The sequence below is a fragment of the Tiliqua scincoides genome, chromosome 1 (assembly GCF_035046505.1).
Source record: "Tiliqua scincoides isolate rTilSci1 chromosome 1, rTilSci1.hap2, whole genome shotgun sequence".
Lineage (NCBI taxonomy): Eukaryota > Metazoa > Chordata > Lepidosauria > Squamata > Scincidae > Tiliqua > Tiliqua scincoides.
Window position 1 is genome coordinate 248227667 of NC_089821.1, and position 16715 is coordinate 248244381.

General features: G+C 42.8%; 1 protein-coding gene across 2 annotated transcripts in view; it reads left to right on the forward strand.

Annotated features, from left to right (window-relative positions):
* The window catches only part of PARP1 (poly(ADP-ribose) polymerase 1), a 51632-nt gene extending 35571 nt beyond the window's left edge, over nucleotides 1–16061 (forward strand). For both annotated transcript variants that reach the window (XM_066618688.1, XM_066618689.1), the window contains exons 15-23: nucleotides 4269–4352; nucleotides 7178–7300; nucleotides 7817–7945; nucleotides 9887–9985; nucleotides 11183–11335; nucleotides 12636–12763; nucleotides 13367–13428; nucleotides 14324–14438; nucleotides 15516–16061. In XM_066618688.1, the coding sequence (XP_066474785.1) occupies nucleotides 4269–4352; nucleotides 7178–7300; nucleotides 7817–7945; nucleotides 9887–9985; nucleotides 11183–11335; nucleotides 12636–12763; nucleotides 13367–13428; nucleotides 14324–14438; nucleotides 15516–15597 (975 nt within the window). In that variant the 3' untranslated portion in view covers nucleotides 15598–16061. The remainder of the gene's footprint in view (nucleotides 1–4268; nucleotides 4353–7177; nucleotides 7301–7816; nucleotides 7946–9886; nucleotides 9986–11182; nucleotides 11336–12635; nucleotides 12764–13366; nucleotides 13429–14323; nucleotides 14439–15515) is intronic.
* Nucleotides 16062–16715: the final 654 nt, after the last annotated feature.

Below are 16715 nucleotides of genomic sequence, written 5' to 3' on the forward strand. Positions count from 1 at the left end.
AGATGCCATCACCACATCCTGCGGCAAGGAGTTCCACAGACCGACCACACGCTGAGTAAAGAAATATTTTCTTTTGTCTGTCCTAACTCTCCCAACACTCAATTATAGTGGATGTCCCCTAGTTCTGGTGTTGTGTGAGAGTGTAAAGAGCATCTCTCTATCCACTTTATCCTTCCCATGCATAATTTTGTATGTCTCAATCATGTCCCCCCTCAGGCGTCTCTTTTCTACGCTTAAGGGGCCGAAACGCCGTAGCCTTTCCTCATAAGGAAGGTGCCCCAGCCCAGTAATCATCCTAGTCACTCTCTTTTGCACCTTTTTCATTTCCACTATGTCCTTTTTGAGATGTGGCGACCAGAACTGGACACAATACTCTAGGTGTGGCCTTACCATCAATCTGTACAACGGTATTATAATATTAGCTGTTTTGTTCTCAGTACCTTTTCTAATGATCCCAGGCATAGAATAATAGGCCTTCTTTACTGCTGCTGTACATTGGGTCAATGCTTTCATCGACCTGTCCACCACCACCCCAAGATCTCTCTCCTGATCTGTCACAGACAGCTCAGAACCCATTCGCCTATATGTGAAGTTTTGATTTTTTGCCCCAATGCTGCCCATTCTGCCAGTTTTTGCTGCCCATTCTGCCAGTTTTTGCTGCCCATTCTGCCAGTTTTTGCTGCCCATTCTGCCAGTTTGGAGAGATCCTTCTGGAGCTCCTCACAATCACATCTGATCTTCACCACTCAGAAAAGTTTGGTGTCGTTTGCAAACTTTGCCATCTCACTGCTCAGCCCTGTCTCCAGGTCAGTTATGAAGAGGTTGAAAAGCACCAGTCCCAGGACAGATCCTTGGGCACACCACTTTTCACCTCTCTCCATTGTGAAAATTGCCCATTGACACCCACTCTGTTTCCTGGTCTTCAACCAGGTCTCAATCCAGGAGAGGACCTGCCCTCTAATTCCCTGACTGTGGAGTTTTTTCAGTAGCCTTTGGTGAGGGACCATGTTGAACGCCTTCTGAAAGTCCAGATATATAATGTCCATGGGTTCTCCCACATCCACATGCCTGTTGACCTTTTCAAATAATTCTAAAAGGTTTGTGAGGCAAGTCTTACCCTTACAGAAGCCATGCTGATTCTCCCTCAGCAAGGCCTGTTCGTTTGTGTTTTGAGATTCTATCTTTGATGAGGCATTCCACCATCTTACCCAGTATAGATGTTAGGTTGACTGGCCTATAGTTTCCCGGGTCCCCCCTCTTTCCCTTTTTAAAGATTGGTATGACATTTGCTATCCTCCAATCCTCTGGCACCATGGCCGTTTTGAGGGACAAGTTGCATATTTTAGTCAAGAGATCTGCAACTTCATTCTTTAATTCCTTAATAACTCTTGGGTGGATGCCATCAGGGCCCGGTGACTTATTGATCTTTAATTTATCAATGACGTCTGAAACATCTTCTCTTTCAACCTCCATCTGACTTGGTCAGGAGGGGCTGTTCGGGCAGCGGTATTTGCCCGAGGTCTTCTGCCATGAAGACAGATGCAAAGAACTCATTTAATTTCTATGCCATCTCTAAATCTCCTTTTATCTTCCCTTTCTCTCCCTCACCATCCAGAGGGCCAACCGCTTCTCTGGCGGGTTTCCTGCTTCTAACATATTTGAAGAAGCTTTTATTATTCCCCTTAATGTTGCTGGCCATGCGTTCCTCATAGCCTCGCTTGACCTCCCATTTCACCTTCTTACATTTCTTTTGCCACAGTTTATGTTCCTTTTTATTCTCCTCATTAGGGCAAGACTTCCATTTACGGAAGGAAGCTTCCTTGCCCTTTACAGCCTCTCTAACTTGGCTCGTTAACCATGCGGGCACCCTCCTGGACTTAGTGGAGCCCTTCTTTCTTTGTGGTATACACTTCCGCTGGGCCTCTATTACTGTTGTGTTAAGCAGCCTCCATGCACTCTGGAGAGATTGGACTCTTTTTACCTTCCCTTTCAACCTCCTTCTAACCAGCCTCCTCATTTGAGGGAAGTCCGCTCATTGAAGTCAAGGGTTTTTGTGAGAGATTTGCCTGACATTCTTCCCCCGACGTGCATGTCGAAACAGATCACAGCGTGATCACTGTTCCCCAATGGCTCTGTAACATTGACATCTCTAACCAGGTTCTGAGTACCGCACAATATTAAGTCCAGAGTCACCTGTTCTCTGATGGGCTCCATGACTACCTGCTCTATGGCACAGTTATTTAACATGCCAAGGAATCTGGTCTCCTTTTCGCGACCAGAACACAAATTGACCCAGTCTATATGAGGATAATTGAAGTCCCCCATGATTACAGCCTGGTCCCTCCTTGTCACCTCCCTGATCTGTTTCCTCATTTCAAGGTCCCGGTTTCTGGTCTGGAGGATGATAGTATGACCCCATATTACATCGCTCCTGAAGTCTGGTAATTTAACTCACAGAGATTCTATGGTGGAGTTGGACCCGCCTTCAATCTCTACTTTGCTGAATTCTATCCCTTCCTTAACAGCCACCCCACCTCCAACACGCCCCTCCCTCTCCCTCCTGTAGTTGATAGCCTGGGATTGCAGTATCCCACTGATTCTCCGCATTCCACCAGGTTTCCGTTATGCCCAGTGTGTCAAAGTTTTCCCTAGTCACCAGACATTCCAGTTCTCCCATCTTTGCTCGGTGACTTCGGGCATTTGCATAAAACCATTTGTACATGGAATGGCCCAGGATGGGCTGCTTATTAGCTCCTTTGTCCTCGCATCCTCTCACTGTGCCAAACCGTCTAATCACATCCCATCATGCTACCATTCCCATTTTTTTCTCCTACTCTGCCTTTACCTTGTTGTTCTCTAACCTCCCCATCCTCGTCCCATAGGGATGAGGAGTTCCGAACCGGATGCCCCTCGGCTCCTGTCGGCTTTCCCCCTCCTGTCGGCTTTCTCACAACTCATCAGCCTGTGCCTCTTTTCATGTTCATGATTTTCTGTGGCAGAAGACCTGATCTAAAGTGCACCTGTTCTACTCTTACCCTGAAAAAAGCAAGTTTAATTTTTGTGGCAATAACTGCATATGGACCAGTTGCACACAGGAAGTAGAACTATTAAAAATGTAAGTTCCATTCCAGTTCAGGCTCATGTTTTTATCCAGTTCAGTTACTTTGAATCAGTTTACATGTTTCATGGCAGAACAACTCTCTTGTTCTTGCAGTGCAGCTCTATAAAATGAATACATTGATATCCATTTAACGTGAAAAGAATATATATTTTTGAAGGTTTTAACAAACAAAATACATACAAAAGTGTAAAGCACAGGAAAATAGAACTTTAGTCATACAAATAAAAGCAGAATGCCTGATTATTGACACATATTTTGAACTGCTTACAGCTTTTAGTGTTTAGGGGTTCCATTCAGGTTAAAAAAAATTATGGGGTTCAGATTCTGTTTGACTCTGGTTCAATTAATGGAGATAAAGCCTTATTTTACTGTATTCAACTTTATACAGTATTTTTTTAAGCTATTATGCAATAATCTGCAGTAGCATTTCAAAGAAACTGATCCCCCATGTGAACTCCTGTAGTACCTCAGACTGAGCCCATTTAAATAGGTCTTAATGCAGATATTCCCCTGGGGGCTGGGGATAAGAATAGGCCCTCAGTTTGGCTGTACTTGTCGTAAGAGGCAACTAAACAGCCACCGGGTAGATGGGGGGTAGATGGGACTCGTTAGCCTGGGAAGGCAGCTCATCTGAGAGAAGGAAAACTCTGATCCCAAACCTCCACTGCCTTGTGGCTACATCCAGTTATGGAAAAGGCTTCAGGAGTCAACCTCGAGGCAAAATCCAGAGCCGGAGTCCCTGAGGCAGTTCATGGCTGAACACAGTCACGTTCTGGCAACTCCTGCGACGCTGCTGGAACCAACCGTATTGGCCTCTGCCTTTCCATTGGACCATTTCAGCAACGTGGAGAGGGGGGATTTGCTGCATGGGTAACAGCCTATCCTCCATACCTACTTTACCCAGGCTTCGTGCACTGGAGAGAACACTCTGTTCCAGAACCACCTTTCAGAGAGTGACAACATAGTCTTCCGAGACTGAAGGATGCCAACACACTAATGCAGATAATGGCTACATATCAGCAAAGCTTTTCTGTTCTCTGAATATGTTCCACAGTGTCTAGAAAGTAGCTCCTTCAGGCAACTGATCTGTCAGTGTTTTCACACAATGAAGTCCTGCTTTAATTACATCCATTTATCTCCTTGCCAGATTGACCTCCAGAAGATGCCTCTGGGGAAGTTGAGCAAGAGACAGATCCAGAGTGCCTACTCCATCCTTAATGAGGTGCAGCAGGTAAGAATAGAAGAGCCTTTGTAATGAGGGAGGGAATTACTCAGGCCTTGCAGGCTGAGAGTCAACTGAATTCTCACCTTTTTTTTCTTTCCTACAAATTCTCTTAAGAAACTTCTTTTCATGAAAGCAAGGTGAAGACTTTTGACTACTGTGGAAGAATTGGTTTATTCTGTTGGGGAGTTCTTGTTGCTGAGGGAGGTTAATCAGTATAGCTGCATCAAAAGGACATGGTTTGGCTGAGTAATGACTTATCTGCAGCAGACTTGTCCTGATTTGATCCTTTGGTACTGAAACCTTTGAAGTATATAGTAAGGAAAACCATTGAGGTAAAGTTAGATTGACCGCTTTGATAAACAAATGGCACTTCATTGAAGGCAGCAGTGCCATTCTCTAAATTGGCCTAACACTTTTGTAGCATGGCAGTGCTCATTGCAAGCAAACAAAGGGACCAAAACCAGAGTGGACTTCACACTCTGCTCCCCTGCTTGCCTGTTCTGCTGGTTAGAAATGATGCTTGCTTAGGACTTAAATCAAGTGCTGCTTGCTGTTCCAAAACAGCACATGGCCATTTAGGAACACCAATGGACATTTTGGACTTTCATGCTTGGGATCATTACAAAAGGTATTGAGAATAAAATGGCTAATATTATAATGCCATTGTACAAATCCCTGCATTACAATCTCTGCGCATGAACTGGAGGTTGTCCATGACTTTGTGTACCTTGGCTCAACGATCTCCGACATTCTTTCTCTCGATACCGAGCTAAACAAACGCATCGGTAAAGCAGCTACCACGTTTTCCAGACTCACAAAGAGAGTCTGGTCCAACAAGAAGCTGACGGAACATACCAAGATCCAGGTCTACAGAGCTTGCGTCCTGAGTACACTTCTGTACTGCAGCGAGTCATGGACTCTTCACTCACAACAGGAGAGGAAACTGAATGCTTTCCACATGCGCTGCCTCCGACGTATTCTCGGCATCACCTGGCAGGACAAAGTTCCAAACAACACAGTCCTGGAACGTGCTGGAATCCCTAGCATGTATGCACTACTGAAACAGAGACGCCTGCGTTGACTCGGTCATGTCGTGAGAATGGATGATGGCTAGATCCCAAAGGATCTCCTCTATGGAGAACTCGTGCAAGGAAAGCGCCCTACAGGTAGACCACAGCTGCGATACAAGGACATCTGCAAGAGGGATCTGAAGGCCTTAGGAGTGGACCTCAACAAGTGGGAAACCATGGCCTCTGAGCGGCCCGCTTGGAGGCAGGCTGTGCAACATGGCCTTTCCCAGATTGAAGAGACACTTGGCCAACAGTCTGAGGCTAAGAGGCAAAGAAGGAAGGCCCATAGCCAGGGAGACAGGCCAGGGACAGGCTGCACTTGCTCCCAGTGTGGAAGGGATTGTCACTCCCGAATCGGCCTTTTCAGCCACACTAGACGCTGTTCCAGAACCACCTTTCAGAGCGCGATACCATAGTCTTTCGAGACTGAAGGTTGCCAACTAAATTGTACAAATCAATAGTAAGGCCACATCTGGAGTATTGTGTCCAGTTCTGGTCACTACATCTCCAAAAGGATATAGTGCAAAGGGAAATGGTGCAGAAGAGAGCAATCAAAATGAGCAACCATAAGGCTGGGGCACCTCCCTTATTAAGAAAGCCTGCAGCGTTTGGGGCTCTTCAGTCTAGAAAAAAAGCACCTGAGGGAGGAAATGACTGAGACATGCAAAATTATGCAGGGGGTGGATAGTGGGATGTTCTTTTTCCTCTCACACAACACCAGAACCGGGGACATCCACTAAAATTGAGTGTTGGGAGAGTTAGGACACACAAAAGAAAATATTTCTTTACCTAGTGTGTAATTGGTCTGTGGAACCCCTTGCCATAGGATGTGGTGATGGCATCTGGCTGGTAAAAAAAGATGCCTTTAAAAGGGGGTTGGACACATTTTTGGAGAAAAGTCCATCACAGGTTACTAGCTGTGATGGGTATGTGCAACCTCCTGATTTTAGAAATAGGCTACCTCAGAATGCCAGATGCAAGAGACGGCACCAGGATGCAGTTCTCTTGTGTGTTCACTGAGGCATCTGGTGGGCCACTGTGAGACATAGGAAGCTGGAACAGATAAGCCTTTGGACTGATCCAGTGGGCTGTTCTTATTCATGCTGTCATTGGCTCGCATGACCAAGAAGCTAACTGCTGATTAAATTAAGTCAAAAATAAGAAGGAAAGTCCCTAGGTAACTAGATGCTCTTGGTTTGCTTTTTTCTTACATCAGATGGGTAAGTTTAGTGTACCATATTTCACTAATAGAGCACATCTTTTTTGCTTTCAGACCTACTTTCAGTAAGTCGTGTGAGCATAACAAATTCTGAATTGGTTTACTCTGGGGTTTGTTCGGATCATGATGTGTGAGGCCTCACTCACAAAAGCATGTGATCTTGGATTATGTTGCTTAAGAGTTATATGGGGAATGTGTGGCAAAATCAGGCTTTTGGCATGCAAGGTCCTTCATTTAGAATCCTCAGAATGTCTCAGTCGTATGCACTTATGTCAGAGAAACTTGATCAGACTTACTTCTGAGTAAACATGCAAAAACTCAAATTATGAAATGCACTGTTTGCTTACTATCCAGCTGTTATGCAACCTGTGTATGGTTTATTTTTGCTTTTTTACCAGAAATATTACCATTTCCAAATCCATGTTCTAGTTTTTTTCTACAGTTCAAGCTAGAACTTAATTTTTTTAAATTTATGTAGTTTTAAATGCAAATATCAATTGCTGCAAAAGTCCTTTATTTTGCTGCTCTTCTTTCTTATGCAGGCAGTCTCTGACGGTGGCACAGATTCACAGATCCTGGATCTCTCCAATCGCTTCTACACGCTAATACCACATGATTTTGGGATGAAGAAGCCCCCTCTTCTAAACAACTTAGATTACATTAAGGTATTGGTTGATGAGCTTTTGATTCCTAACTGTAGGATACAGCTTTGAGCACCTGACACTAAATAGCAGGAATCACCTTAATTATATCCTTCCCCCCCCCACCCATTAAGACGCTATGTTGGAGAGTTTGACACTGTGTCCTCAAAACAAAAATAAAAGCAGTGTTGATTTCTAAACCAGGATGGGAGGAATGGGCAAAGTGTTTGACTTGAGCCAGAAAAACCCTTCTTTGCTTAGCCTTGAAGTTGATTGGGTATCCCCACATCTCTTATCAATCGTGTAGGGCTGTTGTGAGATTCAAATGTATGGAGCTGACACTGTGTGCATAGCTGCTTAGAGAAATCTGGACTAAAATAACTGTGCTTATGTTTCTGCTGACAAGAGGAAACTCCTGACCTTGTAATTGACTTTTAGCAATATGTAAGCAGTAGGGGCCCAAACAATTTATTGGGTTAAGTCTTAAGGCCATGAAATGTGTTCAGTGCCAAGAATAACCCCCTCTTCTCATTTGTCAAGTCCAAAGTGGAGATGCTGGACAATCTGCTTGACATTGAGGTCGCGTATAGCCTACTCAGAAGTGGAGGTCAGGATGGAGATAAAGATCCAATAGATGTGAACTATGAAAAGCTCAAAACAGATATCAAGGTAAAAGGCAGTGCGGAATGAGATGTTTATATATTGTGGACCAGGCTTCTTCTCAACCCTGACTAATTTCTTTCTCAGACAAGCTTTGATGAACTAAGCTAAAAAGCACATTTTGGGCACCTGGCAACAGCAGACAAGTATAACAACTAAAAAAAAAATCCTCTGTAGTGTCCTTTCATTTCACCATCTGTGCAGATGGATAGCAGACTATAGCAAAGTCTAGCATTCAACACTTTAATCTCTGTATGTTTAGCCAACAGTTTTTCAGTTTGCATTTTGAAACGCTATCTATTTTGGATCTGCCCAGCTTCCTTACAATATAATACCCACGTAAGTGTGATTCTTTACATTGCACATATAGCACTAGGTTTTCCTCTGAGTAACATTGAGTTGATTGCTCTCCCCAAGAATGAGAAAGCAAAAGAAATAGGTCAGATGGTGCTGGAGGAAAGCGCAGGAGTGGTAAAGACTATTCCACAAAAGAAGGGAGCTTTCCTAATGCAGGTAATCTGTCTTTGGAGATCAGCTGGCAGGTGGGCTCTTATTACTACACCCAGTGGCATAGCTGGAGGGGGGCAGAGCACCTAATCTGGTGGGGAGCCTCAGTGCGGCGGGCAAGCGGCCCCTCCCTTCGGAGCCATTCCTGGCAGGGGGAGCAAAACAGAGCCGTACGGCGCCATCCTGCCGCACTGAGGCTCCCCACCAGACTAGGTGCTCTGCCCCCCTCCAGCTATGCCACCGACTACACCCAATTTCTTTAAACAGAAGTTTTAGAGTGAGCCCAATGTAGCACAGCTTGAATTCACCTTGTTTAGGGTCCAACTACTGGTGTTAAGAATGTCATTAGCCATCATGTGAACATACGAAGCTGCTTTTCTATTCTGTTGGTCCATCCTATTCAGTATTGTTTGTGACTGGTTTCAGAGAAGGATCTTTCTGAAGGTTTTCCCCACCTACAACCTTGGGCATGCAAAATGTGTGCTCTGTCACTGGGCTATAACTCCTCCTGATCCATATTATCCCTTCTCCCCTCCCTCTTCATCACTCAGTTTTAATCCTGACTGATGCTTTGCCCACTGCCCCACTTGTTACTTGGGGAATAAAAACTAAGCATGCAAGGACCAGCGATGAGTTAAAATATATTTTGGCTCTAAGTCTCATCAATTTCAATGTAATTTACATTTGAGTAAACATACACAAAATTGGATCATATGGCACTCCCGTAATCCTGGTTGGCTCACCTTTTATTTCAATTGATAAATGACACTGTCATTGTTACTCCCTCTTGACAACGATGCACTTTTTTTAAAGAACAAAAAGCAAACAAACATGTGCTATGAATAGAATCCTGACCTAGACAGTTCCAGGTAATATGAGGATAAGTGCTCATAGAGATAGCTAATACTCTTCAGCTCACCACAGCTTCCTTTTTGTGTCTCTGTGCTGTCCCACATATAGGCACAGAAACCCATCTCTGTAACTACACAATCACCACTAAACATCCTATGTTTTCTTTAAGGTCTCTTTTATCTTTCTTTTTGACCTCTTTTGCTCAAATTTCCTACCATATTCTGTGACTGTCTTATTCTTCACTTGTCTTCCAGTATTAGCATTTACAATTATATCAATTGGTGTTTGCAAATACTTTACCATCCTGACATATCCATGTTCTATTTCCACATTGAAAGGAAAGTGAACTAACTGGATTATTTACTCCCTTATCCAGAATCCATCTTGATCTCCCATCTATTTTGTGCTACTTAAATCAGTCAGCATTTTATTGTAGGTTTGAGCAAGAGCAAAACCAAGCCCCCACCCTTTTCAGGGTGATTGCAAAGTCACTGATAATGAATTGTACAATTTAAAAGCTCGACATTTGCATAGGATCCTTTGTTTCATTCATCATCTTAAAAACTCTTTTCTTATTTTCTTCTTCCATAGATAGTAGACAAAGATTCAGAAGAAGCCAAGATCATCAAGCAGTATGTTAAGAATACCCATGCAAGTACACACAATGCTTATGGCTTGAAAGTCATGGAGGTAGGTTATGATAAAGATTAGAAAATATTTAGGGCTTAAAGATAGAATTGTTCATTTGACTTTTTTTTGTTTCTCTATTCATAGAGCTGATACATAGCTAATTGATTGGTTCACAGGACCAGCCCCATGTTATGAAGGTCACATGCATTCCCCTCTCTCCCACCCCTGGCAAGCCAAGGTGCAGCAACTTAATCACTGGGAACTGCCCATTTACATAGAATATTTGGAGCATGGATCTGAAACGCTCAATTAAGCTGTGGTGTCAATGGCAAGAAGTGCATTCTTATACCAGGCACACAGTGATACATTGGAGGACAGAGTTAAGATTGTTCTGAATAAAGGCTAAATTTCTAAATGTCAAAAGCTTCTAGCTTCTCCTTCCCCTAGCTACCTCCAAAATGGGAAAAATTAGGTTTTACAATGAATGTCTGAATGTAAAACTTACAATTTGTATTCTTACAGTACAAACCTATGAATAACTCATAATTGTCCCTGTGAGTTCCGTGGGACGTATTCCTATTAATAAGATTGTAGCCTAAGGCCCCAATCCTATTGGGTGCAATAGGATTGCAGTGCAAGGAACTTTATGGCTGTCACAAAAGGTAACCTATATTGTTTTATGCAGCCAGGCTGCTGCCATTAGCAACATGTGCAGCAGCCTCACAAGGACCCCCAGCACTGGTAAGCCATGATGGAAAGGAGGATGAATAGGGTGGAGACTGGGGCAAGGAGGAGGGGAAGTTCAAGACTGGGAAGTGGTGCTGCCAATATCATATCCCCCTTCTGGGCCTTGACCCACTTTCCTAGATCAACTTGGACCTGTGCCATCTAGAAAGCTGGTGCAAGTCTAAATAGTCCTGAGTAGATAAATGTTCCCTTACCCAGAGGACACCTCTGGGACTCCTCTCCCCGCTGGATGTCGCACGCACTTTGATGGTGCGGTTGCATCAGCAGGGGAGGATTTCGATACAATTGGGCTATAAATTTACAGCACATTTCTAAGTGTAGGATTGCAGCCTTAGTACAATTAACTACACTTAGGATATAACTCATGTTTTACATGTATTATTTGTATTGGTGATGCAGGACACCATGTTAAGAATTTTAGTTCTATTTTTCTAGCCCAGATCAGACCATTTTTCAGACTCAGTCATGTCACTCATTAAATCTCTTTGCTTCCTCTTAACAACCCTGAAGATTTTCAAGATTGAGCGTGAAGGAGAAAGTCAGCGTTATAAACCTTTCAAGGAACTACACAATCGTCAGTTGCTCTGGCATGGTTCACGTACCACCAACTTTGCTGGTATCCTGTCACAAGGTCTCCGAATAGCTCCACCTGAAGCTCCTGTGGTACGTAAAATGTTGCTTTTAGAAACCTTTTTCAATCTCCTGAAACTTAGTCTGAAGTGCAACAGAGAGGAGAGAGAGAGAGATGTCTAAGCAAAGAGGTTTTGTAAAGGTTTTGTTTTTGAGTCCTTTAAATATTGCACATGCTTGGCCAAAAAAAAAAAAGTGCTTAGCATGTCTCAAGAGGGCATTTACACTAGTTGTGTTGTAAACCTGCTTTGGATTGATACTGTGGAACAGGGGTGTCCAAACGTTTTGGCAGGAGGGCCACATCATCTCTCTGACACTGTGCCAGGGGCCAGGAATAAAAAAGAATTAATTCACATTTCAAATTTGAATAAATTTACATATATTTACATAAATGAATATATCAGAGATGGAACTTGTATGACTAAATGAAAGTCTTGCAATAGCTCAAGGCCTATAAAAGGCCTTACACAAAGCATGGCCGGCCTTTCCTTTGCTGCAATGCTGCATCACAAACATGAAACAGCAAGCAGTGGCGGGAGCCCTCATTCACAGCTCATTTGAGAGGTCAAACAGTCACCCTCACACTGAGAGCAGTTGCATTGGGCCAGCACAGGCTCTGGAGGGCCAGAGGCTCACTGGAGACTGGGGGCTACCCTCGGGCTGGATTGGGAGTCCTCAAGGGCCGCAAGTTGCCCCCAGGCCAGGGTTTGGGCACCCCTACTGTGGAATGTCTCTATTAGAGGGAGAATTAACCATGTGGCCGTGAAGCTTCCTGGATGACCTTGGGCCAGTCATTGTCTCTCAGCCTCACTACCTTACAGAGCTGTTGTGAGAACAAAAGGAGAAAAGGAATCATATTTACCACCCTAAGCTCCTTCAAGAAAGGGTGGTATAAAAATGTGAAAAATAAGTAAAGTACAGCATAGGAAGCTCCTCTTACTGCATCATGCATGTTGGCCACATATTCCACAGGGGAAAATAAAAATAAAGTCACAAGAGCCCCTGCCCATTATGATTTAGAAATTGTTTGCCTAGCCTCCATTATGGCAATTGGTCAGGATCCCAAGAGTGAGAAAAACATGCAGTGTTGTAAGATGGAATTTTCCTAACCAGTTTCCTATTGTCCAAAATTCTGTTTCTTTAAATCAAAGAAGGAAGGTGGACACCAGTTCAGAGAAAGAGTTGCTGTCTCAAAATATATTGGACTAAATAAAATAGTTCCAGAGCACTTTTTGAGGTTCCCCCTCTCATTTTTCTCGTTTTACGAGCCATATATACCAGCTATATTTTTTCAGAAAAGCTTGTTAAGTGATACATTTTATTTTCCTTCTAGACTGGCTACATGTTTGGTAAAGGTGTCTATTTTGCTGATATGGTGTCCAAGAGTGCAAACTACTGTCACACCTCTCAGACTGACCCAGTTGGATTGATCTTGCTGGGAGAAGTTGCTCTTGGAAACATGTGAGTAATGTTGAGAATAGTTTAGTCAACATGCAATGCTAATCTTGCATCTGTTGGAATTGGCTATAGTCCAGAAACTCTTGTGCTACTTAAATTTATTATCATGTGTAAGACTCTTTATTTCCCTAATCTCAAACCTGTCTCAGTCCAAGTTTCGTGCTTTACTGGCTTTTCTTCAAAAAGCTTTAAATTGTTTAGTATCCTGTAAATTTGAACAAGGAGAAAGCACCTGGAGTTGAAGGCAGGAAGAGGGATGGGCAGTAGAATTGATTAAAGAAAATAACTTTAAGTATCTATGGTTGTTCTAAAAATGTCTTCCAAATGACTATAACCTTTGGAGATTGTAATCTTCCCAGTGACTTCACAACTATCTGCTTCAGTTAGTTCTAGTACATAAATAATCAAACCATTATTCATTTTCTGATGTGGTTGCAAAAATGTAAACAAAACAAAATGTAAAAAACTCTATTCAACCTAGTGCTGATGTCCTGCTCGCTGGCAGTAACTCTGAATTAGTATGTATTACTATCCACAGAGGTGCTTCCCATTTCTTAACTTCTCTATTGATGCTCTTCTGTAAATCATCATCTCTCTGGTTGATAGGTATGAACTGAAGAATGCTTCCCACATAACCAAGGTGCCGAAAGGAAAACACAGTGTCAAAGGTAAACCCCACTAGAAATGCTACTACAGGCATGCCCCATATTGGCGGGGATCCATTCCACAGGACCCCCCCCCCGTGGATACGGAAACCGCGGATATGGGGGACACTGTATTGATAATGGGCCCGTGTCTCCCACACATTACCAGTATTAAAAAATTTACTAGGGAAGTGTGTGTATCTTGCTTAAACAGGTCACTATAAGCAGTTAAACTTACAACATGATGAAATAAGGCTCCCGGAAGCTTGAATACTTGATTAAACTCGCTGTAAAGCTAAACAGGAAGGGATTAAGTGCTGCTTCCTGTATAGCTTTAGAGTTAATCAAGCTAATTGCTTACAGCAACCTATTTAAGCAAGATACATGCACTTTCCCCAGTAAGTCTTTTAACAATGTGTGCAGGGAAGGCGCGGTGCAGGGCCCCCCCCCCCATTCGAGAATAAGTAAAACCAAGGATAAGGGGCCCCCTGTGCTAAGTTGGTCTCTGAGAACGCATGAAGCAAATTTCACATGGTATCCAGAGCTGGTTCTAGTAAATTCCATGAGCACATTGGACAAAGAGCTGCCTTAACATGTACTGGTAATAATATTAATTATATATATTATTTTGGGATAATATGACTTATGCTCAACATCAGAAAAGGGAGTACATGTGTGTACATGTGCATGCTAATATGTGCTAATCCACTTGTAGCAACAAAAAGACATGCTGCCTCAGGTGTACTGTGAAGTTGGGCCAGGCCTAAAAACAGGTGTTGAACAAATCTGAATAGCACTCAATGCTTGATCCATATAACTAGGTGGCTTCCACAATAGCAGGAAGGTTCTTTGTAATGTATAGGAAAATTCTGCAAGTTACTGATTGTTCTGAACTTTGTTTACTTCTCTTTCTGTATAGGTTTGGGTAAAACAGCACCAGATCCCTCTGCTACCATCTCACTTGATGGTGTAGATGTTCCATTAGGCAATGGAATACCATCTGGAGTTAGCAATACCTGCCTTCTGTATAACGAGTATCCTTTGAACAGCATTTTCCTATGTAATTTTTCTGTAATCACTGACAACTGACCACAGCTGTAATGAAGGAAATGGGGGGAGGGGTACCCCCAACGCTGAGCCCTAGATGAAAATCTGTTGTCAACACAGTTGGGCTGGCAAAACAGTCATAGAGGTTTTTTACAGGAGAAAGGAACATCTCAAGATCCATGCGCCTGATGGTCTGATGGCGGTTTGTGGCGAGTCTGAAGTGTCTCTTGACAGTTGTATCTGATTAAAAGACTCTGTCTCTTACTACAAGAGACAGGGACCTTGCCACCCTCATCCATGCCCTGATGTCATCATGGATCGACTTCTGCAATCTACTCTGCATGAGACTTCCCTTGGAAAAGTTGAAAAGCTATACCTGACATATAATGCAACTCTGTCTTGTCTGGGAGCTTGTGCACAGGGAACTCAAAAGAGCAGTGCTTCCATAGCTACAATACCTATGTATTTGCTCCTGGGTCCATTTTAAGGTCTTGCCAGAAATTCTAGAAGGGTCTGCATGTGTACCCACCCAAATGTGGGACTGACCTTAGGAACCAAGGAAAACAGGCAAATACAGGATAATGTAACACTAACATTCAAACTATGGGGGTTTCTTGAATTACAAGTATCCAACTTGTAAGCATCTGCACTTACAGGCAAATTTCTATAATAATAATTATCTGGCATATGAATGTCAACCTGCAAATGCAAACAAGGATGCACATGTTTGCCGAGCACCACAGTAACGCATGATGATGTCACAAGTCACCAACAGCTCCAAGAGAGCTACAGACCCAATTTGGCCAGGAAGTGGAATGAAAAGAGAAGTGGAAGCATAAAGTAAGTGGAGTAGAAGTTGAAGAAAGCAGAGTGAAAAAAGCAAGATGATTTGGGTTAAATTGACTTTGGTGGACTAGCCTGGGAACCTAACAACATTTATAACATTGAAAATATATTCCAACTTAAATGAGCTTCTGGAATGTAATCTGTTTGTAAGTTGGGAACTTTCTGTATGCTTTCCAAAATGTTCAAAAACTTCTTTCCTTAATCAGCATTTTTCTCAGATATATTGTCTATGATGTTGCTCAGGTAAATCTGAAGTACCTGCTGAAACTCAAGTTCAACTATAAGACATCCCTTTGGTGAACAATTAGAAGATGGATTGAAAAATGAATAGTGCAAACTTTTGAAATGCCTAAGCATTGACTCCCACTGCTGAGATATCAGAAAGAAGCTGCAGGACTTTGCTGAATCTTAAGTTTAGTCAATCACCTTAATATGGCTTCCTTTTTTGTTGATTTTTTTTTCTAACACGTGCAACAACACGACATTTAATATAATGAGAAACTTTTTTCCTTTTCCCCATTTTTTGGCCTATTCTAGTTTTTGGGGTTATTGTGTGTCTGACTGACTGACAAAAAAAGAAAATATTAATACCCCCCCTTTGAAATTTTAGTGTTTTGTAAGTGAGGCAGGGAAGAGAAACATAGACTTGTTTACAGACTTTTGGGTTTTAAAAAACCAACACTTCTTTAGTTACTATTATGAATAAATGTTAAACGTGTTTATTTTGAAGTAAAAATAAAAGCTAATTTCATACTAAATCTTTACTTTGGTGGAAAAAATGGCTTTTAGTGCAATTCTGTGGTCCTGGTGCACCACGTAGACACTTATTCCATGTGATATGAGAATAACTATTTTTAGCCAGCAGCAGAGCTAACAGCCCAATAGCAGCTGCAGAAACACAAACTCTAACCTGGCAGTTCTGCTCCCATTTTCCCTCCTACCCCTCCCCGTCAGAATAATGCACATGGATTTATGGATGCCAACCCATGCACAAGAGGCATTCATCAATGCACGGCAGTCGCTGAGTCACCCCATAAACACACCCCTTTCACAAACCATTTTCACCAGGTAGCCAGAAAGACCATAGCACCCTTCACAAGCTGCTGTGGGGTTGGAAGTTTATAAGGAAAATTCATCATTTTGGAGGAGTCGGTTCCTATTGTGGAAACAGTGCTTCTACTTAACCACACTGCAGGAAGTCCACCACAGTGCAGGAAGTAGAGCTGGTGTAGCATAGTGGCTTAAGAGGCTTAAGTCCAAACAGGACTTTACCAGTTTGAATCTCACGTGTCATGAGCTCACCAGCTAGCCTCACGTTCCCTTTCAGCCTCTGCTCCCCAGCTGCAATATGGGGGTAATACTACTAATCTTATGGGATTTAGGGCACAATCCTAACCCCTTATGTCAGTGCTTTCCAG